The sequence below is a fragment of the Microcaecilia unicolor genome, unplaced genomic scaffold (assembly GCF_901765095.1).
Source record: "Microcaecilia unicolor unplaced genomic scaffold, aMicUni1.1, whole genome shotgun sequence".
Taxonomy (NCBI): Eukaryota; Metazoa; Chordata; class Amphibia; order Gymnophiona; family Siphonopidae; genus Microcaecilia; species Microcaecilia unicolor.
The window spans coordinates 15,716-39,164 of record NW_021963906.1 but is presented as its reverse complement, the minus strand read 5'-3'; the positions used below and the strand labels follow the sequence as shown (position 1 = coordinate 39,164).

General features: G+C 46.0%; 1 protein-coding gene across 1 annotated transcript in view; it reads right to left on the bottom strand.

The window, feature by feature from the left end:
- The window catches only part of LOC115459704 (alpha-actinin-1-like), a gene marked incomplete at its 5' end in the record, with an annotated part of 28,895 nt that extends 5,685 nt beyond the window's left edge, over positions 1-23,210 (bottom strand). Inside the window, 6 exons of the mRNA XM_030189507.1 lie at positions 4,170-4,316; positions 17,196-17,375; positions 21,136-21,270; positions 21,686-21,868; positions 22,755-22,895; positions 23,077-23,210. Coding sequence (XP_030045367.1) covers positions 4,170-4,316; positions 17,196-17,375; positions 21,136-21,270; positions 21,686-21,868; positions 22,755-22,895; positions 23,077-23,210 — 920 coding nt within the window. The remainder of the gene's footprint in view (positions 1-4,169; positions 4,317-17,195; positions 17,376-21,135; positions 21,271-21,685; positions 21,869-22,754; positions 22,896-23,076) is intronic.
- Between the last annotated feature and the right edge of the window lie 239 nt (positions 23,211-23,449).

The window sequence follows — 23,449 nt, the reverse complement described above, 5'->3', positions numbered from 1 at the left end:
GGTGAGGAGTGGGGGGAGTAGGGGAGTGAAAAAGGGAGTGGTGAGAAGATGCCAGGTGCACCATGCGATGGAAAAAATGAGAGGGAAAAGGATGAGAAGAGACAGGCATGCAGGTGAGAAAGATAGGGACAAAAGAATAAAACACAAAGGTGCACAAAGTTAGATACATGTCAGGTTGTGCTCAAATGCTTTTTGGAAAAAAGGTATGCTTAAACATAGGGTGAACGTTAGCAGTGCCTTTCAAAGATCCTCTCATATCCATTTCGAGGTCAAGGCCAGAGATATCAAAATCATTATTAGATAATGTAGCAGCACCATCAATGTAGGTTATAATTTCTCTTTGCTAAGGCACGCTCACGTTTTTAGCGCACACTAAAATTGTGGGCGCGTTAAACGTTAGAGATGCCCATAAGAATGCATTGGCGTCTCTAACATTTAGCGCGCCCACAAGTGGCCAAAAACGTGAGCGCGCCTTAGTAAAAGGCCCTCTAAAGTAGGCTGCTGTATTTTGCGATGGTACCCTGCATTCCTCTCATTTCTGATATTAATAAATTCCTTTATGATGAAAAGAACATGCTTTCCCACCGAAAACAGACTAGGTAAAAGAATTCTCCCCATCAAAAAAGCTAGTCACAGATGTAGTGCATTGAGCCAATAAAAATGTGTCTATAATTTGTTTATTGACCCTTATTCTCATTGAGATATACAACAAGTCATAGGATACAGCCTACTATATTGAAGATACAGTTTATTCTAAGGCCATCAGATGGCGCTGATTTGTTCTGGAGTTGAAGCATTGTATGTTAGTTACTTCCTAATCCGACTTATCTTTTCACTGTGGAGGTGCTACTTATTCCCTATCTCAAGCTATGGCAGCCTTCACACTAAATAAAGCCTTCATTTGGATTCCTGCTACATTTTGTCTTTAAGTATGTCAAAACAAGCTCATTCAATACCAGTATCTACAGTCCTCTACAGAACGACATGTTAGCTTCAACTGTAGAGACAACCTACTTCTAGCTCATTTTCTCTCACAAGGATGTCCCGGAAGCCTGCACTAGCTCAGTGGCTTGACCTATCACTGACACTGGATGAGACGAGGCCAGCAGGAGGAAACACCTGGTCCTGTGGTTTAGCAGATGTTGGCTTGGGCATAAAAACAGAACGGTGTTCCAGAGAACGAGTGCAATGCAATTTTAACATTTCATTGGGAGATATGGAAAAGTTTAGGTCTAAAGAAAACAATGTCCAGGAAAGAAACCCCAAAATAAAAATGTAAAAAACAAAAACCAAGTGCATATATCGCTAATAAGGGCATCAGCCTGGCTCTCACATTCATCTCCTGTTTGATAGTAAACAGATGTGAGCTACCTGCAGCACCTTCTGTTAAACTGTCTTGTGGGTAGAATTAAAAAGTAAATTATTCCAGTTCATTGCTAGGGAGGGAATAGATAAGTGAAAACAGTTATAGGAAAGCTGAAAAGGGCAGGTTTTTCTCACGGCTAGTGCTGTGCTAGGCACATGCAGTGGCTGGTGGGTGCTGGAAGCAAAGAGGAGGGTATGAGTTAATACGGAGAGTGACGGGTATTACCAAGGGCACAGCTGCCTGCTGCTATTCCTGCCTTTGTCAGCTTTCTAAAAAGAAACTCAATCAACAGCAAAAGACCACAAACCAGAACCACAGTCCCTGGAGGGTACGCATTTATCTGTCAATATTTTTTTGTTTGTGAGAATATGGAGAGACTTTAATCCATTTAAAGTTATAAAGATCAGTGGTGGCAGAGACGGGGAAGCCCCTATTTTAGGGAAAGCAGCAAAGTCAGGGGAAAGGTGAATCCCTGGCTCTCTAAAAGCATCCTTCATCCCCAAATTTGCTCCTGTTTCCTTTTTTTTCCTTTAACCAGGGGGGGAAAGAGCAGAGTGGTTCATCTCATGCCTGGTCTCAATATGGGAAGTAAGTTTTTGGAAGAGCCAGTTTTAATCAAAAGAGACCTCAGCCTGTTACCAGGAAATTGCTCCACTAAAGCTCTGTCCCGTCCTGGGCAACTAATCACTGAGAGAAAAGGGAAGTTTAAATAAGTCTAATATATAAATCTACCTCTACTTCAGGAAGCAGGTGAAAGCTTTTCTCTTCAACCAGGCCTTTAACGGAAGAAATAAATGACACCAGCTGCACATACTATATAACAGGACATGTTTATCCACTCTTACCCTAGCTAAGATAATGTTCAAGCAACTTTCTTTAAACTATTCCCTTATTTTCTTACTCCTGTTCTCTATCTTATCTATATTTTCCATCTTTGCTTACACCCTATACTGTCTATTAAAATGTTTCATTATGTGTTGTGTTGGCATTGTAATGTAGTATACTATGCCATACTTTGTATTGTTGTTTGAAAATGTTTACTGCTGTAATTGTCTGTTACTTATGTTTGACTTATTCTTGCTGTACGCTGCCTTGAGTGAATGCCTTCAAAAAGGTGGTAAATAAATCCAAATAAACTCAAAATATTTCACCCATGAAACAGCATACCTCAGTTTCTTTTTCCTTCACTTAGTGGGATGAAGGAGATTGTGGTGCTAATTCTTCATTTGCTTTTCCGCATTCAGTGGAAGCAAATAAGGGGCATTCTTCTACTATATCTATGCAGTGATTCTTCAAGAAAGAAGTCTCCCCCACCCCCTTTCTCCAGGTCTATGTCAGAATCATGCAACAAACTCTATTGTGATGCAAATGTGAATTAGGTTTCTGTTGCTCCTTTAATTATACAATAAAAGATAGGAATTTGAGTTCTAATGTTTTCCTTAAAATAGCTTGCATCAGTCTAGTAATGGAAGGGGATGAGATATCAAGGTAGATTGAAATGACCATGACAGTTGCTCTAATGGGCTTCTGTGGCACATCAACGGCTCCCTTGGGTTTCCCCTGAAGCAGTATGCTGGAAACATCATGAGCCGTGGTCTACTTCAACAAAATAGCCTTCTGTGAACCTCCTGCTACTGCACACGTACTGTGACAGACTTCTAACTGCTTCCCTTCGCTACTATAACCAGGTACGTGGATCCTGGCAGTCATTCAGAAAAGGGCTGAGTATATTGCCTGTGGCAGATTCTCAATACTGGTTCTCAAAGGATGCAAACAGGCCCAGCTTTCAGATGTCCACCATGAATATTGATGAAATATATTTGCATACTCATGGCCCAAAAGCCACCTTAATTTTCAGACCCGTTAGCATCCCTCAAGCAAAAGGGGATAGGATGTGATATACCGCCTTTCTGTGGTTAGAATCAGTGGCGTAGCTACATGGTGCCACGGGGGTCTGGGCCCCCCAAAATTTCCTCTGGGTCTCTGGTTTTGCTGGCAGGGGTTCCCAACCCCGCCAACTGAAGCTTTCATCCAGTGCCGGTCTCCGGTGCCAAGGCGTGTTGCCTTCCCTGCTCTCTCTTCCCCTCACATCCGGCATGCTCGAGTGTGCTGGATGTGAGGGGAACAGACAGCAGGGCAGGCAACACAGCGGTGCTGGAGACTGGCGCTGGATGAAGGCTTCAGCTGGCGGGAGATGGGGACCCCCGCCAGCCAAGGTATTTATGATGGCAGTGGGTGGGGAGCGGAAGAAGCAGCGGGGGGGGGGGGGGCCTGGTTACAATCAAAGCGGTTTAGAAAGGTACTTATTTTGTACCTGGGGCAATGAAGGGTTAAGTGACTTGCCCAAAGTCACAAGGAGCTGTAGTGGATGGGTGCTGAGAAATCCCTGGTCCAAAGATGTCTCTATGGCTACTCCTTGAGTTATAAACTCCATGGGCCAGCCCTCTGCAGATATACAGTATAGAAAGTGATCTTATAAGCAGTGTTCTCTCCATATATATTTTCTTATGATACTAATTTGTTTTGTGTCCTGCGAGACTCTTAAGAATGGGGAAAGAACTTAACATATCTGTGGGTATGTAACTTTTCTTTCAGATACAGATATTGTCAACCATTAAAATTAAAGTTAGGCTAACCATTTTGCTGTTCCATTTCTTAGAATATATTCAGGTTGGGAGATCCTGCCCTTCAACATCCTTAAGTGAGGTAGAAGCCACTAGCTAGAAATTTCAGTCTTTCACTTTCCCTTGTGCTAAGGATTTTTGTTTTCACTGTGAAGAGAATAGCAGGGAGCAACACTTACCCTGTCAAAATGGTTGAAGGAGGCCCGGAATTCGTTCATCTGCTCCTGGCTAATGCCTTTGGCGTCCCGGGTTAAAACCTGGTTTTCTATCTCGTTGATGGTTCTGGCTGTTGTCGTGAGTAGCTGCTCCCAGCCTACCCGAATATGCTAAAACAAGAGAAGAACTTGTTGTAAAGTGCATGCAATTTCTCCCTTGATAACGAGGATCAAAGCGAGTAATATAATCAAGGAAGGAGATTACTCAAAGGCAGCTACAAGGCTAAAGCACTTTTACCCAAAGTAGGCTCTATTTCCCAGCTTCTGTGCAGATTGCAGGAATGTGACCCGGAGCAGATAGTTTTGGAACAGGTGCCATCTTCGTAGGTAAATTTTACAGGGGCAATAATCACAGCAAAAGCCTGTGTGGAATTTGCTTTGATTACTGATGTAAACTGCATAGGTTAACATAACTGAAGTTACATCGAAGCACCCAGTTTTGATTAATTAGCCCCAACTTTCTAAACCCCATTTGGACACGTTGAAATAACACAACCCCTTGCACAAGGGTCTTTGCTCTTTTAAAGGCTGGATTAAACTTGAAGAGGGTGCTTGACATCACACACCAGGGGTATAGTTCATAATATGAGGGGGATCTTAGGATAGGAATGAGAACCATCCTGTAAAACTTGGTGTTCAGACTTGTTTGCAGAATAAGGATTCTTCTTAAAATCCCTGATGCTTTTTTGGAGGACAAGGTTGTCTGTAAACATGAAAAATGAAATTTCCTGGTTCTATATACATGAAACCCAGCATATCCTCAGAACAAAACAAGCCCTTGCAATCCATTCACCTCCTTATGCCAGAATTGTTTTTTTAAATAGTTTAGTTCCACCTTTGGTTTAATTTACTCACCATTTCCACATCCATTATTACATAAGTATTGCCATACTGGACAGACCGAAGGTCCATCAAGCCCAGTATCCTGTTTCCAACAGTGGCCAATCCAGGTTACAAGTACCTGGCAAGATCCTAAAACAGTACAATACATTTTATGCTGCTTATCCTAGAAAGAAGCAGTGGCTTTTCCCCAAGTCCTTCCAACTATCGCCCCATCTCATAGTAACATAGTAGATGACGGCAGAAAAAGACCTGCACGGTCCATCCAGTCTGCCCAACAAGATAAACTCATATGTGCTACTTTTTGTGTATACCTTACCTTGATTTGTACCTGTCCTTTTCAGGGCACAGACCGTATAAGTCTGCCCAGCACTATCCCTGCCTCCCAACCACCAGCCCCGCCTCCCACCACCAGTTCTGGCACAGACCGTATAAGTCTGCCCAGCACCATCCCCGCCTCCCGCCACCGGCTCTGCCACCCAATCTCGGCTAAGCTCCTTAGGATCCATTCCTTCTGAACAGGATTCCTTTATGTTTATCCCACGCATGTTTGAATTCCGTTACCGTTTTCATTTCCACCACCTCCCGCGGGAGGGCATTCCAAGTCAGTGTGTAGCTAGACACTGAAGGAGAAGGACATACTACAGGAGGCTCTGTGGTTAGAGGAAGGGAGGGGAGCAAGGCCTAGCTCCCTTCCCAGCCATGAGGCAGGGCTCTGGGGAGCACTCCTCAGGGCAGGGCCCGGCTCGGGAAACGGCCGGGCCCAGCTACCAGGAGAGACGGAGAAGCAGCTCTCAGCCGAGCCTGGCCCCTGGGAGAAGAGAGCGGAGTCCCCTGGACCGTGGAGCCTCGAGGTCCAGGGGGGACAGTGGACCCAGCACCCCTCCCATGACCCAGCGGTTACCGGGTAAGGAGCACGAAGAGCATGGGAGGGGGAGGCAGAGGGTGAGAGTCCCGCAGGCCCAGAAAGTGGCAGAACAGAGGATGGAAGAGGGTCAGCAGCTTCAGCCGGTGCTGGACCCGTTGTACAGTGAGGATGAGTGGTCTGAGGAAGAGGAGGAGGAGGGGGTAGGGCAGCTGGGAAGCAGCAGCCCTGATTCTTCAGCCAGAGGTATCGTGGACAGGGTGAGGAGGATTGAAGCCCTGGGGAAGGAGGTGGAAGTGCTGGGGAAAAAACTAAACAGGGCTAGAACCCTGCAGAAGTTGGCCCCAGCAACACAGAAGAGTCTGTATGGAAAGGAAGAAGCTCGTTTAAGAAAGCAGCTTTGCCTGAAAAGAAAGGTGTTGGACTCCCTGAAGAAGGGCTCTGATAACCCTTTAAGGGAACTCTATATTACCAGGGAAAGATTTCAACCCAGGACAGTGCCAAACCAGAATCAGCCAGAGGAAACAGGAGAGTTGGTATCTAAGGATTGTTTTACAAAACACCAGGTTGCAGTAGATAATGTGGTGGGGACAAGCAGTCAAGACACTTTACAATTTATGAAGAATCTAGCAACTCAGAACCCTGCAAACCTTACCTTAGAGGCAGCTGCCAGGGAAGAGAGGGAAGGAGTTGAAGAGACCTCAGGTGGTGCTGCAGAGACTATGGCTGAAAACACAATGGAGTTGGAACTCAGTCAGCCTACACATTCTGCTGTCTTTGAAACTGAGGACGGTGACTTGGGGTTTTGTGTTATTTCACAAAAAGTGCCTGCACTACCCAACACTGATGCAGGCAACAGTTTGACAGGGAAGGTGAACACTGGAAAGCAAGCTGGAAAGCATACTGACATTGGGAGTGTGGACACTAATGAACAGCAGGTCTTAGGGCTGCAGACACAGGTGAGCTTAGTTAGCTCCCTGATTGAGGCACCAGGTTTACAGCCACAAGTGGTGGATTCAGCAGTACAACCAGGCTCAGGGAATCCCCAGCACAGAAGGGAAGATGAGATGAACTCTGGCTCTGTAAAAACTGTAAGCAGCCTCACGCGGGACCTGCTGGTGCAGGGAGAACAGAGCTCTCCTCAGAGTGTATCAGCAGTCTCTCTGACAGAAGATATTGCTGGGGGACCTGCAGCCCAGGCAGAGGGAGCTCACTCCCAGGGAAGCATTGTGAAAGCTAAGGACTGTTCAGAACTGGTTATAGATTCCAGGAGGCTCAGTTCTCTGGGCACTGACTGTGGGCAGGGGGGAGGGGGAGGGGATGATGTTCAGGATATGTTGATTTGTGATGTGAGGGAGGGGGGTAAGGGGGAAGGGGCAGAGGGTTTGGGGAACTGTTCTGTTGGTGAAAAGGTTGGTGAACGGGTTGCTGTTCCAGTTTGTGGAAGGGGGGAGGGGGTTGATGGGGAGATGGTAAGGGAAGGTAAAGGGGGTGGGCAGGATCAGCAGGTGGGGGGGAAGGGATCTTCAGGCAAGGAAGGGATAAGCTCAGGGAGGAGGGGAAGTCAGTGGAGGCAGGGTCAGCCCTCCTTTGCAGATGTGGTTAATAGGGAAGGAGGAAGAGGGAAGGGGCAGTTTTCCTTTAGTAATGACACAGATGCTGGGTTCAGGGGAGGTAGGGGTTATGGGCAACCGCCCAAGAGAAGGAATGTGGTCCAAATCAAGTGGGTGGGGGAGGGGGGAATGCCTTCACGTGATGCAGTGTTGAAACTAGTTTTGGGGTTAGGGTTTGTCCCAGAAGACCTCTATGCCTGTATTCATCCAGTTAATCTCCCAGAATACGATGTCAGTTTTCTGACCCAGAGAGGCATGGAGGTCTTCTGGGAAAAGTATGAGGGGGTAAGAGGAAGGGGGGATTGGAAATATTATAGGGTAGTTCCCATCAGTCGGCCAGATCTGGTGCAGGTGACTCTGCTAGTCCGTAACGAGTCCATCTCAGGGGCAGACTTGGCCTTTTGGCTGCACAGGTATGCCGAGTTGAGGACTCCATTGACCAAGCTCCCGGATCCCAGTAGAGTCTGGGCGGGGGGGTGGGGGGCTTTGGTTAAACTTCACCAGGTAGGGCAGGTAGTACAACACATTCCTTCAGCGGCTTTTATTGGAAGGGACAGAATCCTGTGTTTTTACAAGGGACAGCCAAGACAATGTTTTCGGTGTGGGTCTTTCCGCCATTTTAGCATGTCCTGCCCAGTACAGCAATGTGCTAAGTGCGGATCGAAAGATCATCCCACCGAAGAGTGTTCTTCGATCAGGTGCAATCTTTGTGGTGGTCTGGGGCATGCCTTCCGGGACTGCCCTAGGGCGTCACATAATGGGGGGAGGGAAGAGGAGGTGCAGGAGGAGGGGGTGGGGGGAGGGGGGGTTCAGGGTCGGGATCAGGGGGCAAGGGGGGCACAGAGGGAGGTTGTGGAGGTGGGGGTTCCAGAGGCAGCAGCACAGGTGAGGAAACAGGGGCAAGGGCTGGAAGGGGTAGATGAATGGGCCCAGGTCCCCAAGAAGCAGAAGGGGGTGAAGGGGAAGGGTAGAGGGATTTCAGGGGGGTCAGGAGAGGGGGCTCGGCAAGAGAGGGAGACAGGAAACCGGTTTCAGGTTTTGGCAGAGGAAGAGGAGGTGGTGGAAGAAGAAGGGGAAGGGGTCAGTGGGGTTGTGGGGGGAGGGGAGGAAGGAAAGAGGAAATTAGAGGGGGTGGAGGGAGAGGGGGGTAAGCGTAAGAAGAAGGGGGGGAAGGTTAGGAGGATGGAGATTAGTGTGGAGGGTGGGGGCGGGTTGGACGGGGAGGGGGGAAGAGGGGGGGCAGGAGAGGGGGAGAAGCTTATGAGGCGATCGGATAGAATTCGAGCTCTACAGGGGAAGGATCACGGGAGTGAGAGGGGGAAGGTTCAGGGGGTGGGAGGGGATCAGAGGGGGGAGGGGGGGCAAATAGAGGAAGGCGGGCGGGGGGGTTTGTCTTTGTCTGAAGAGGAGGGGGGGTTGGATGAGTCTAAGAAGAAGAAGGGAAGGAAGAAGGGCGGGGGGGAGGGGGTGGGAAGGAGGGAGGTTTTGAAGCCGGGGTTAGGGATTGGGCGGAGGAAGAAGTGGTTGAAGAAGGGGTCTGGGCTCTAGGTAGGGGTGATGTGAAGGAAGCAGTTCAGCAGGAAGAGGTTGGGAGACAGTCATCTTTCCCTACATAATGGCAGGTATTATATTATTATTTGCCACTCTGAATGTGGCGAGTGTGGCCTCCCAGAGGGCGCAATGTTTGGCCTTTGAGGGCCTCTCCACGATCCAGGCAGACTGTTTCCTAATCCAGGAGACACGCTTGCAAACTATGGAGGCAATCAGGCGTGCGAGGAGGGCCTGGAGATGGGGGCCTTCGGTTTGGGGCTTGGCAGGGGACAGGTATGGGGGGGTAGGGATATTATTTAAAACACATAAGGTACAGATTCAAAGGGTGATGGAATTAGGAGTAGGGAGGTGTTTGGTGGTGGATGTTTTGTGGCACGGGGTGGCTTCCCGGATTATTAATGTTTATGGGCCACAAAGTAAGAGGGAACGTTCACGGTTATTTGGTAAAATTAAACCTTATTTATACACGGCACGTCAGGTGGTTTGGGGGGGGGATTTTAACACCATTTTGAGGAAACAGGATAGTGGAGGAAGGGCAGCGCAGGTGAGGTATGATGGGATACGGCTAGCTGGGATAATGAAAGGGGCAGGGTTGGTAGATGTGCACCTTGAATTTTCACCAGAGGTGGAGGGTTTCACATTTGCACGGGGACAGTGTAGGAGCAGGATAGACAGATTTTTGGTCCGGGAAGGGGCATGCGTTCGGGGGCCCAGGTTGGTGGACGTGGACTTCTCGGACCATAAACTGGTGTTGGTGGAGGTGGGAGGTTGGGCGGGGCATAGGCCGGGGAGGGGGTTATGGCGGCTTAACCTTAAATGGGTTACCGATGAGAAGGTCAAGGAGGAATATCGGGCCTTTTTGAGTGACCAGCTTTCGATCCAGGGTATTTTTCCCTCCATTGGAGAGTGGTGGGAGTTAGTGAAGAGGCGGACGAGGTTTTTTTTCACCCGTCAAGCTCGGAGAGAAGGAAGGGAGAGAACTCGGCTGGGGACTGCCATTAAGAAACGAAGGGACTATCTACTCTCCAATGGAGGGAGAAAGGAGGATATTCTGGATTTGCAGGAGCAACTTGAAAAGGTCCAGTATGATCGATATGCCTCCTTGGTCTATGAACGGGACTTTGGGAAATTGGTCAGCCCAGACCCATTTATGTGTTGCAAGGAGCGGAGGGAGCATAGGATTGTGGGGGGTTTAAGGGACATGGGAGGGGTAGTTCAGGTGTCGAAGGAGGGGATTCTAAAGGTGGTGGAAGAGCACTTTGCACGATTTTTTTCAGATAAGCAAGTGGATAAGGAAGTGATGGGTCACTATATTGCGGGGACACCGGGGGTGGGAGGGGGGGGCCCGTCTCTTCAGGCCCTGTTGCGCCCCTGGTCGCTGGGGGAGGTAGAAGAGGCCATTGGGGCCTTAAGGAGGAAGACAGCACCAGGGCCAGATGGACTCACAACAGAGTACTATCAGGCATTTAAGCACCTTCTGGCCCCAATCCTGCTGCAAGTCTGGGAGGCTGCACGTCAGCAGGGGGTTTTACCCCAATCCCTGACCGAGGCAGCGTTGATTCTTCTGAGTAAGGGAAAAGATCCAGAGTCCTTGGCCAACTGGCGTCCGATTGCCCTGCTCAATGGTGATCGGAAGATATTCGCGCATATGCTTCTGAATAGGATGAAGGAGGTGGTGGGGGGGGTGTTGGCAAGTTCACAGGCCTGTGGGATTAAGGGGAGGGGGGTTCTGGAGGCAGCGGCTGGGGTAAGGGAAGGGGTGGAACATAGTCGGGGGGAAGGAAGACTAATGGTGGCATTAGATCAGGATAAGGCTTTTGACAGGGTACAGTGGGCGTTTCTTTGGCAGGTTTTAGAGCACTATGGGTTTCCTAGGGAATGGGTGGCTCAATTACGTTTATTGTACACGAAGGCACGGTGTTTTCCCCTGGTGAACGGTTGGAAAGGGAATAGGTTCGGGGTGACAGCAGGGGTGCGGCAGGGATGTCCTTTAAGCCCGGTACTTTATGCTTTTGCAATTGATCCCTTTGTTAGGCGGTTAGAGCAGGGAGGGAAGGAGGGACTTCGGGGGGTGGAGGTGTGTACAGGGTCTCAATTAAGGGTGGTGGCTTACGCTGATGATGTCACGGTGTGGGTGGCGGACACAACAGAGGGGGAGAAATTGAAAGGGGTCATTTCTGGGTACTCACAGGCTACAGGGGCTTTGATAAACTTCCAGAAAAGTCAGAGTCTGTGGGTGGGTCCTCCAGGGGGCTCTTTTGATTTGGGAGGGGAGTTTCCGGAGGCCATTAGCAGACTGCGGGTATTAGGGGTATATTTTGAACAGGGGGATTATGCAACCTTTAATTGGCAGCGGTGCATACAGGGAGCTAAGGAAAAGGTTGACAGATGGAAAGGGTGGAGGATGTCCATGACTGACCGGGTTCAGCTGATTAAATCTCACCTGGTGCCTATGTTTTTGTTTATCAGTTATATTTGTTTGTTGCCAGTGCATTGTTATACCACCCTATATAGTGTTTTTTTTCAGATGTTGTGGGGGAATCGGCTGAACCCGGTGAAGCGTAACATCACATACTTGGCCCGGGAAGAGGGGGGAGTAGGGATGGTAAACCCTGTACTTTTCTTTAGCTCCCTGTTTATTCAGTTTAACCTGGGACGGGCACTGGACAGAGATCCGCCAGGATGGGCAGGTAGCGTTCTGTCTTGGTGGGAGAGATTCTGGCTCCCGTGGAAGTTGGGAAGGAGGGTGCGGGTGGTAAGGAAGGGGGCTCCGGATCAGGTTGGGTACTATAGGCCCTTAGTTCGGCTGGTACGAGTTTGGGGAATTTTGGCAGAGGAAATAAAGACAGGGAGGAGGGAGGTATGGGTGGAACGGGTGAGGTCCCAAACATTCTCATCGCCCCTGGTACTGAAGGATGCACCTGGTCCAGTGCTGAGGCAGGGCTTGCGGTTGGTGGCCTCACGGAGGATCCCGCCGAAATACAGAGACATTGCTTGGCTGTCTTTTCACGGGAAATTGTATGTCAGAGGGAATATTAACTACAGGAATGTGCAGGAACGGGATTGCCCAAGGGGGGAGTGCGTGGGGAGGGAGGAAACGATGGAACATTTTTTACGGGAATGCCCTTTTACACGAATGGTATGTGGCAGGGTAGCAGCATTATTACACATCCCGAGTTTTAACTCATATTCATATGCAGATTGGGTTTACGGGCGGCAGGGGGGAGGTGGGTGGTTAGATCCGGTGACGGAGTTCCTCATCTCGGTGATACTCCGGTTTAGCCTCTGGATGGCTCGGTGTGGGGTCTCCTTGCACCAGGACTACCGATCAGCCGACAGCGTTAGTTGGGAGGTGGTTCGGGCGGTCCAGGGGGTAGCCCAGTGGGAACGGGTGGCGGAGGGGATAGCAAGAACCAATGTTTGGTGGAGGCATGTGCACTTGAAACCTCCATAGAGGGGTTGGACAGTTTATTTTGAATTGGCTTCGAGTTTTATTTGAATTTTATGTTCATTTAATTTCATTTTAGGATGGGTGGGGGTTGACAGTGTATATAGGTAGATAGGTGGATTTAAGGTGGGGGACTTGTTTGTATATATTTGGTTTGGGGTTATATGTTTCTGTATGGCTTTGCGTTTCTTTTTTAATAAAAGAGTTCTCCAAGCATCCACTACTCTCTCTGTGAAAAAAGACTTCCTGACATTTTTCTTGAGTCTGCCCCCCTTCAATCTCATTTCATGTCCTCTCGTTCTACCGCCTTCGCATCTCCGGAAAAGGTTCGTTTGCGGATTAATACCTTTCAAATATTTGAACGTCTGTATCATATCACCCCTGTTTCTCCTTTCCTCCAGAGTATACATGTTCAGGTCAGCAAGTCTCTCCTCATACGTCTTGTAATGCAAATCCCATAACCATTCTCGTAGCTTTTCTTTGCACCGCTTCAATTCTTTTTACGTTTCCTCCCTTTCTTATCTAAGATACTTGAATGTGCTGTTCACCGCTGATGCCTTGACTTTCTTTCATCTCAAGCTATTCTTGATCCACTTCAATCTGGCTTTTGCCCCCTTTCATTCAACTGAAACAGCGCTTGCTAAAGTCTCCAATGATCTGTTCCTGGCCAGATCCAAAGGTCTCTATTCTATCCACGTCCTTCTTGATCTATCTGCTGCTTTTGACACTTGTTGATCACAGCCTACTCCTTGATATGCTGTCCTCACTTGGATTTCAGGGCTCTGTTCTTTCCTGGTTTTCTTCTTATCTCTCCCAGCATACCTTTAGTATATACTCTAGTGGATCCTCCTCTACTTCTATTCCACTGTCAGTTGGTGTACCTCAGGGATCTGTCCTGGGACCTCTTCTTTTCTCCATCTATACTTCTTCCCTTGGCACTCTGATCTCATCCCATGGTTTTCAGTATCATATTTATGCTGATGACTTCCAGATCTACCTCTCCACACCAGAAATCTCAGCCGAAATCCAGGCCAAAGTATCAGCCTGCCTGTCTGATATTGCTGCCTGGATGTCTCAGCGCCATCTGAAACTAAACATGACCAAGACTGAGCTTCTTATCTTTCCACCTAAACCAACCTCTCCTCTTCCCCCATTCTCTATTTCTGTGGATAACACTCTCATCCTTCCTGTCTCATCAGCTCGTAACCTTGGGGTCATCTTCGACTCCTCCCTCTCCTTCTCTGCACATATTCAGCAGACTGCTAAAACCTGTCATTTCTTTCTGTATAATATCACCAAAATTTGCCCTTTCCTTTCTGAGCACAGTACCAGAACCCTCATCCACACTCTTATCACCTCCCGCTTAGACTATTGCAACTTGCTTCTCACAGGTCTCCCACTTAGCCATCTCTCTCCTCTTCAATCTGTTCAAAATTCTGCTGCACTAATATTCCACCAGTATAGTTATGCTCATATTAGCCCTCTCCTCAAATCACTTCACTAGCTTCCTATCCGTTTCCGCATACAATTCAAACTCCTCTTATTGACTTATAAGTGCATTCACCCTGCAGCTCCTCAGTACCTCTCCACTCTCATCTATCCCTACACTCCTCCCCAGGAACGCCATTCACTGGGTAAATCTCTCTTATCTGTACCCTTCTCCTCCACCGCTAACTGCAGGCTCCGTTCCTTTTATCTTGATGCACCATATGCCTGGAATAGACTTTCTGAACCGGTACATCAAGCTCCATCTCTGGCCGTCTTCAAATCTAAGCTAAAAGCCCACCTTTTTGATGCTGCTTTTAACTCCTAACCCATATTCACTTATTTTATCATCCTCACTTTAATATTCCCTTATTTCCTAATTGTCTGTCGAGCAGGGACTGTCTCTTCATGTTCAAGTGTACAGCGCTGCATACGTCTAGTAGTGCTTTAGAAATGATAACTAGTAGTAGTTAATAATGGCTTATGGACTTTTCTTTTAGGAAGCTATCCAAACCTTTTTTAAACCCCACTAACTGCTTTTAGTACATTCTCTGGCAACAAATTCCAGAGTTTAATTACACGCTGAGTGAAGAAGTACTTTCTCCGATTCGTTTTAAAATTTACTACTTTGTAGCTTCATTGCATGCCCCCTAGTCCTAGTATTTTTGGAAAGAGTAAACAAGCGATTCACATCTACCTGTTCCAATCCATTCATTATTAGTAGACCTCTATCATATCTCCCCTTAGCCGTCTTCCCTCCAAGCTGAAGAGCCCTAGCCACTTTAGCCTTTCCTTATAGGGAAGTCGTCTCATCCCCTTTATCATTTTCATCGCCCTTCTCTGTACTTGCAGTGGAGGGTTCAGCAACTTGTCTAAAGATCACAAGGATTATCACGGAGATTTGAACCCTCCCTTCCCTGGTTCTTGGCCTTCTGTAAATGATTACTGCACCACTTCACCATCTAGTAAAAGGGTATAAAAGTCAGATTTGATATACTGCCTTTCTATGCTACAACTAAAGTGGTTTACCTTTGTATTATATGCAGGTACTTTCTCTGTCCCTATAGGCTCACAATCTAAGTTTTTGTACCTGGGGCAATGGAGGGTTAGATAACTTGCCCAGGGTCACAAGGAGCCACAGTGGAAATTGAACCCAGTCTCCACACTAACCAACAGGCTACTCCTCCATTTCTTGTGCAAGTATAGATAGCAAGTTGCACATAGCATAAGACAATGCTTCTCAACCCAGTCTTTGGGGCACACCCAGCCAGTCAGGTTTTCAGAATATCCATAATGCACAGACGACAGTGGATGCAAAAATCTACCTCATGCATAGTCATTGTGGAAATCCAGAAAACCTGTCTGGCTGAACATGCACCGAGGACTGGGTTGAGAAGCGGCCAGCATAAGAAATGGCATACCGAGTCAGAGGAAAAGGTCCATCAATCCAGTATCCTGCTTTCAAAGGTTGACAATCCACGTCTCAAGTACCTGGCAGGATCCCGAAAAGTAGCATTCCATGCCACGACTCCCATGAATAAGCAGTGGTTTTCTCCAAGTCTACCTTAATAGCAGCTTATGGACTTTTCCTCCTGGAGCTTGTTCAAACCTTTGTTAAACCCAGCTACACTAACTGCTTTTACCATATCTTCCAGCAATGAATTCCAGAGCTTAATTATGGGTTGAGCAAAAAAAAATTTCTCTCTAAATTTGTTTTATTACATGCCAAATGAAGGAAGGCAGAGACTGCTATAGAATCAAAAATTTAGAAGAGGGAGACTTGTAAGCAATCTGGGTAGTTCTTTGGTAATCCTGTATGCTGCTATGCAGAAAACTCAAGTTTCTCAAGCTAAGCTCTCACTCCCCAGGCCAGCTGGGAAGAGGGAGTGGGGAATTCCAGCGGATGCTAAATGGCAATACCTGGGTGGCATTTGTGCCAGATTTTGAATGGAAATATGATCTCTGGCAGCTGGCTAAGGCCTGTCACAAAAATTTCGTTAAGGATTGTTACAAAAACAGGAGAACATACTCCAGGAAACTGGAAATGAAGACTCACGGCTCCATTGTCAGTAGAGGTAGACCCTAACTGAGCTGGAAGCCTAAAGAACAGAAGAAAGCAGATGAGGAAAAAATATTGACAGTCAATTCAATTTGGCCCCAAATACATTATTTGTATTTGGCTGAATAGCGATTTAAATTTGAATACAAATAATCCAGGCTCTTCTGAGCTAAAAATAAACACTTGATCTCTGATTTCACGTTGTTTCTTTTATTATTTATGTTAAAGCTCAATGCTCATTATTTATATTTGCCTGAATAGTAAAGTATGCTATTTGGTACAGCTCTACAATTTAGTCCTCCCCCCCCCCCCCCCCAGCCTTTCACCCTTATTGCAGTGGGCCAAGAACCTGTGGAACTGGGTTCAAATCCCACTGCAGCTTCTTGTGATCCAAAGAGCCCCAGGTTCACCCATGCCTCACCCCGGCACTGTCTACATACTGCTAAAGGAAAACGTACGGATCTTCAGAAGCACTGTGTGGATATACTGCCTCTGAATAACTCAGTCAACAGCACTCATCTGGATAGCAGGTGCTATTATCTAAATAAGTGCTTCTTATATACCTATATAATTTGTATAAAGTCACTACGAGATGTTTCACACCATCATTCTGCATGTTTAGCTCTCAAAGGCTCAGTTCTGTACTATTAAAGGGTCTACTGACATTTGAATCCCCCTTCATCACAGCACTTGGATTTTTTTATTTTTTTATTATTATGAGAAGCCAAGTCCTAACAGGATTTGTGTATGAAGACAACTGGTGTCTGCAGAGGACAGCACTAGGTCTATTGGGAATTGAGGGGGGTGGGGTGGGGGGGGGGGGGGGGTACAGCAAGGCCATTTGGCCTTACACAGAAAAGGGGCCTTTGTATGGGAAAAATATTTGCTTCATATTTTTTTTAACTGAATATGAAATTAACTTGGCTACAGAGTTTTCTCTTAATTATAAACAAGTTTGCACATATTTTCACAGCTAAAAATCTGCCTCAACTGCTTCTATATCTCTATTTTAATTATACAGGTGTTCTGGGACTCTAGAGTCTTGTAATTAACACTGGCCTGGGCCTCAGTGCTTCTCTGCAAAACCCTGGTCAGCACATCACCAGCAGAGAGGCTTGGGGGTACTTACCTCCATGGTATAGTTGGTGTGCTTGTTGTCGAAAATAAGTGCTTCCTGGATTTGCTGGTGGTCTCCTTCAAGCTGGTCAATCTTTGGTTTATAATTCACAATGCTCTTTTCGTATTGTCGCAGGTGGTTAATCTGGTCCTCCAGGGTCCCGTGCATCTCAATGGAAATGCGACCAATCTCCTATACAACAAACCCCAATAGAGATGCAACATTAGAGGGCAAGCCTCTGCATGAATCTCATCATGTTTACCAGTAGCTGATGCTGAAAAGGATCAGAAAATTGTAATTACACAATTACACATTATGTAGCCTGGGGGAAAAGATCCTAGGATGCAGAGAATTGTCAAAATATAGCCAGGATAACTGATAATTCCTTGGGATTGTAAATAGAGGTTTATTTAGACCTAGATAGAGTGTAAATAGAAGTTGGGTACTGAGAAATAAACCCCTTCTTTAGATACCAATATTCACTGCTATTTCTACTACTCATGGTATTTTATAAATCTATCTCCTATATGTTTCAGGTTGGATGCTTTTCAATAATTTATCACACCCCTATTTTAAAATGGTCCTAAAAAAGGCTCCTGTCGTGGAAAAAAATACTTCCTTAAAGTTTGGGGGCCTGTGTTGGATACCTTAACGCAGAGAGGTCGGAGTCTTGTACTCAATAAGCTTTGATAATATTATAGAATAATGGTACACTTACCTGAACTCATAAGCACAATTTAATTATTAATGAATAGCAGGGGGGAGAGGGTGGGGAGAGAAGAAGGAAGGGGAGAAGGAGGGGGGAATATAAAAGATGACTGTGATGTATATTTAACAAAACACCCCCTCCTTAAATGTACGTTTGGCTGTTAATGAGCATGTTTGGGAGGGTAGGCAAAGAGACCAGGGGAAGATGCATAAAACTATTGATGATGGAATTTATTGCTGTATACAAGTTAATATGCTGTATTACTTATAATGCTCAATAATAGAAGTATTGGCAATGTTAAAATGTTTATAATGTTGAATCATCAATAAAAACAGTTGAAATATAAAATGGTCCTAAAGACCTGGCTATTCCACCAGACTTGTAGTGCATAGGAGAATAACAATGGTCCATGGTCACCTGTTCCTTCCTCTTCCCCCAACCAAGTTGCCTGCCACCCATTCCATCCCATCCCCCTCTCTCTACTTCTAAATTGTAAATAATGCGGTTCTTTGTGTGTGATCTTTCCTGTCCGGATTATTGTAGTTCCTTTCCATTTCTCCCCCTAGTCTGTACACCGCATTGCTCTGCAAGACAGTTAAGGCGGTACAGCAAATCTAAATAAAGAATAAAAGAATATGTTTATGTATGAAACAAAGAAACACAAAATTTTAAAGCGCAAATGCACTCAAAATTTCTAATCCGCTATTTTGGGGGTAATTTTCATAAAGCTTTTTGTGCATGTTAATCTCATTTGATGTGCACAAAAGGTTTTTTTTTAATATAATTGCACAACCACACATGTGAGTAAAAGGCAGGCACACGGAAAAAGAGTGCACCTACTTTTAAGTCACTCACATGTAGGCAATTCCTGAGTACGTAGTCTGGGTGAAGTGGAGGTGGAACTGTGATGAATGCATGTATTTTATAAAATATGCGAGTACATAGAGATATAAATTTGTACATTGGCTTGTGTATGCCGTTGGATCTGGCATTGGCTGCCTATGTTGCTTTTATAAAATAGATTTAAAATAAGCTCATATTTGAATTGCTCCACGTAGGTGTTCGGTTATAAAACCAGGCTATTTATGGTTTCTGTTCCCGGCCACAACTTTTGCTTCTGGCTGCTGTTGTGAGAAAGTCCTAAAAAGCACATGGGCAAACGGTCTGCAAGATCCAGAATAGCAGAAAAGAAAAGCAGACCCACAAGGTGAAATAAAACAAAATTTATACAACACCTACATAAAATCAGCATATAACTTCTAACTGCCCAACATGACCATATTTCACCCCACCAAGGGCTGCGCAAGAGGCTTAGCATGAATCCAGTCAGGGAAAACATTGGACTGTTCCTGCTGGTTTATTTCATCATGTGGGTCTGCTTTTCTTTTCTTCTGCTGCTGTGAGAATGCAGGACAGTGTAGAGAATTTCCCAGACATCAGGATGCCACTTTCCACTAAACAGAGGAAACTAACTCCACAGAGAATGGGGCAGAGAGAATCTTCTCATGCAAATATCCAGGGCCGCCGAGGGACTGAGCCGGGCCTGGGCTGCCATCACTGGGCCCCCCCCCCCAAGATCGTCACTGTCACTGCCACCGCCCCCATGCCCACCACAAGGATTGTCGCTGCTGCCACCCTCCTGCAGCCGCAACTGTAATACCTTGGCTGGTGGGGATCCCATTGCCCTGGCCAACAGAAGAAAGTCTTCCAACACTGCTTTTCTCTATGCCGTGTAGCCTGCCCCTGAGGATGTTTCTCCTCTCGGTTTCAAAACCTAGCATGCGCGGCCTGAGGGGAAAAGCAGCTGCTTGGGAGGCAATGCGGCAGACTGTGAAGAACAGCAGTGCTGGAGGAAGATCTCTTCTGCTGGCAGGACCCCCCCCCCCCCCCCAGCCTGCTGTGTCTGCTCCTCTGGGTCCTTCCCAGCCTCCAAGGGGGGCCCAGCAGCCAGAGTTCTCTCTCCCCTGTTCCTGTCAGGATGCGATCACCTGGGTCCTGTCAGGAGCAGGAGAGAGAGGCCCCAGTGCCAGACCCCCCCTTAGAGGCCCGGGCAGGGGGAATTTTGCCCCCCCCCCTCGTCAGCCCTGCAAATATCCAGTCAATGGAAAGGAAGTTCTGGGAGTAACCAAAAAATAAGTGGGCCGGTGGTCTGCAAAATCTAGACCGAAGGAAATGGTCAGTAAACCACAAAAACACCACAGAACCCCACAAAACCACAATACAAAACAAGAGTGAAGCTGCCCTGTTTTGCAAACCTTCTCGCATAAGTGCTGGTATTTAAGTAGTGAAGCCACAATTGAAGATGCGAGTTAGAAAACCTGTTTTAAGTACATTGTTTCATAAATGAATTCATACTGGAAACAGACAGACTTTACAGATATCCATATAGGATATATTAAGCGAAAAATCTAAAAAGCTTTTCTGTTGGCTAGAATTTTTGAAACCTCAAACATGCATTTACGCAGGAAACAACTTTTAATACTTAAAAGGTTTTAGAACTCAACTTCAATTTTTATTTGGTTTCATTCTGGGGCAGAAATAAACGCTCTGGGTTAAGCAGAATGACTTTCTTAATCCTTCACGTAAAGCCCTGGCTGACAATCATTTTTTAAAAAGCTGCGCGTGGCTCTGAGCTGGTGTAAAAGCTGACGTGCATAGTTTTTTCCCCCCCAAAGTTGTTTTCTTTATGAAATGGAGGAGAATACACACGTAGATTTTTTCCCCACTCAGTCCCTGCCCGAATTATACCTCTGCGGGGTGTGGATCTCTATGTGTAAACAGCAGCTTTCTAAATTGCTATTTAGACATGGAGCTGGTTTTGAATTGAAGAGAGCTCAGGACAAGTACATAGGATCTCTAGCGGAGTGATGGGGAGACTAGATGGCATGGAAGGGCAGATTGGACAGGCCATATGGTCTTTATTTGCCTACATTTTTCTCTGTTTCTATGTAAAACAGGAGGCTCTACAGTATGAAAACAAAATATCTCAAAATCAGTCATCAGAAGTCCAGCCTTCAATTTTATTTTTGAGAGTAGTTTTTTTGAAAAGAGTGAATTAAAAAATGTACACAAGCCTGTGAATAATTACGAATAATTAGCAGATCTGTAAAATGCAACCATGTTTATCAGCAAAAAAAAACAAACCATCTCTTTTAAGACTGTAATGGACAAGCATGCCTTACTGCATTATGGAAAGGAAAAGAAAAGAGCAATAAATGTCTGTGACTTTTGCCATCACCGTACCTGCATCTTGGTCTGTATCCATGGTCCAATGACGTTGGCCTGGGCGGCAAACTGTTTACGCAGTCGCTCGTTCTGCTGCTGGCGAGCGTGTTCCTCCATCAGAGCCTGGTCCCTCCGGGGCACCAACTGCCGCACCTGGGATCAAAGCACAAGAAGTACTGAAAAGTGTAGGAAACTGCCCTGTTTAGCGATCTAGCTCTTCTTGTTAATCTAGGGGTTAGACTCTAAGCCCTCCAGGATCAGGTAAATACTTGCTGTACACAAGCACTCATCTGGAACTTCCGTGCAAATCTCTGTTGAGACTGTATCCCAGGACTTATTGCAAAGGGAAAATACATGATCTTTACAAGCACCCATGTGTAGGAAACTAGCTCTGCATGTTTTACTTTTAATTAAAAGGAAAACAATTTTTTTTATAAACCTGGTGCACATTAATGCAGTTTATAGCTGCATTTCTTTTTTCCATGTTTCTAAACAATGAACCAAATTTCTGAAAAAAAACCCAAAACAGAATCACAAAGTGAGCATGTGAGAAGGAGCAGAGCCTCACATGGTCCCATTTGTTGTTGATTTCCTGAGGGCTGATGGTCGTATATGGATTGGATCCAGCTATATTCACGTGGTAGGTCTGGACAATCTTGGAGACTTCATTGTGGATACCCAAAATAGCCTGTCGCTCCTTGTCAGCATCAGGCAACGTGGCTTTGAACTGCTCATGGGCTGTAGTCAATCCCTGGATGGGAAAGAAGAGAATAAGAACATGAAATCTCCACGTCTCCTTCACACAGCCCCAATGATCAAAACCTAAAATGTTGCAGCCAGTACCATTTTTCCACTCTTTGTCCACTCGTATCAACTATGAATAACTTTTCCTCCACCTGAGTTGAGGCAATTCCCTTACCACTAGCGAAACGTTTAACTTTTGGAGGGAACTTGGATGGACAATGCAGGTGTCTGAATGGACGATGGCCAGGATACAATAAACAGGCACCTGCTATAAAGTACCCAAAAACTGACTGTGGCAGTTCATGCTTGATTTAGAGGTTACAAAGCTTTTCACTGCAGTCACAGTTGAATGGGCTTAAAAGCTCTTTGGATAATTTGATGTTTGGCCTCAACTTATATTTTCTCCAAGACCATCACAGCCACTAGAGCTGCACAGAACTGGTCCAAGGGAAATGTTTAATTACACAACTCTACTGACTTTTCATATCACTTCTGATCAAGGGCAGCAGAACTCCTGTTTGGTCAAGAAGACCAAACAAACCAACTTCCATTTTTGCTCGCCAAAGTACATGGTTGTTGCTAGGCGGGAAAGAAAGTTGGTTGGGCCATGGCCCCGAGGGTCCACTATCAATGCTTCTGATGCTTAAATGCACTACCAAAAGTTCACAGTGAAAGTGGCTCCTTTAGCACAACTCATTTTCTACTCTTCTTTAATGTATGCCCAATATAGTGAGCAGAAAAACAGTTTAATGGCAATATTATGCTAAATGAACAAATTTACGTCATATTTTCTCATTCCTCCAATACAACAGACAATGACAATAAGCATTTCTTGACCTAGAACATATCTCTCTGGAGAGCCTGGTGAATTTGTGCAGAAGAAACTGGGGTACCTGGATCTCTTCTATGGTATGAACAATGAACGTGTCTTGTAGGTCCTCCATAGCTCCCTCCATCCAGTTATTGAAGGGTGCAGCTCTCTTAGCAAACTCCAGATACAACTGGTCAATAGTCTCCAGCAACTTTTCCGTCCTCTGAGAGATTCCAAATGAAAAGACAGAGAAAGATTTTCACAACATGAGTTTAAACCCAAGTTTCCTTTCCTTCTTTCACTGGCCAAGGTTAATGACCTGAGAAGTAAGACAAGATTGTACAGTGAACATCAGTACAATAGTGACAGTCTGGGGTTCTTTAGGCTAGGAAGGCTTCCCTTACCTCCAAGGCCTCTCTGCGTTTTTGGGTCAGAGCCCCCAGGTTGTCCCACTGATCACAAATCTTCTGGCATCTTGAGTTCACACTCGGAGAATCATAATAATCCAGCTCACTGCCAGAAGAAAACAGCTTTAAGTCTAGAGAAACAAAGAACATGCAGCCCTTTCTGAACTGTAAAGAAGCGACAACTGCCAACATAAAACCGAGAGAGGCGGAAGCACTATTAAATGAGTCCCACATTTGGTAGAATAGGACAAAAATGTGCAAAAGAAGATTCATGATATCCTGATCTTCTATCAATTTACTGAAATCTCTGACATTTTTGGACAGCTTTTTGATCCTCATGGATCTAAATCTCAAGATGATATAGCCCCAG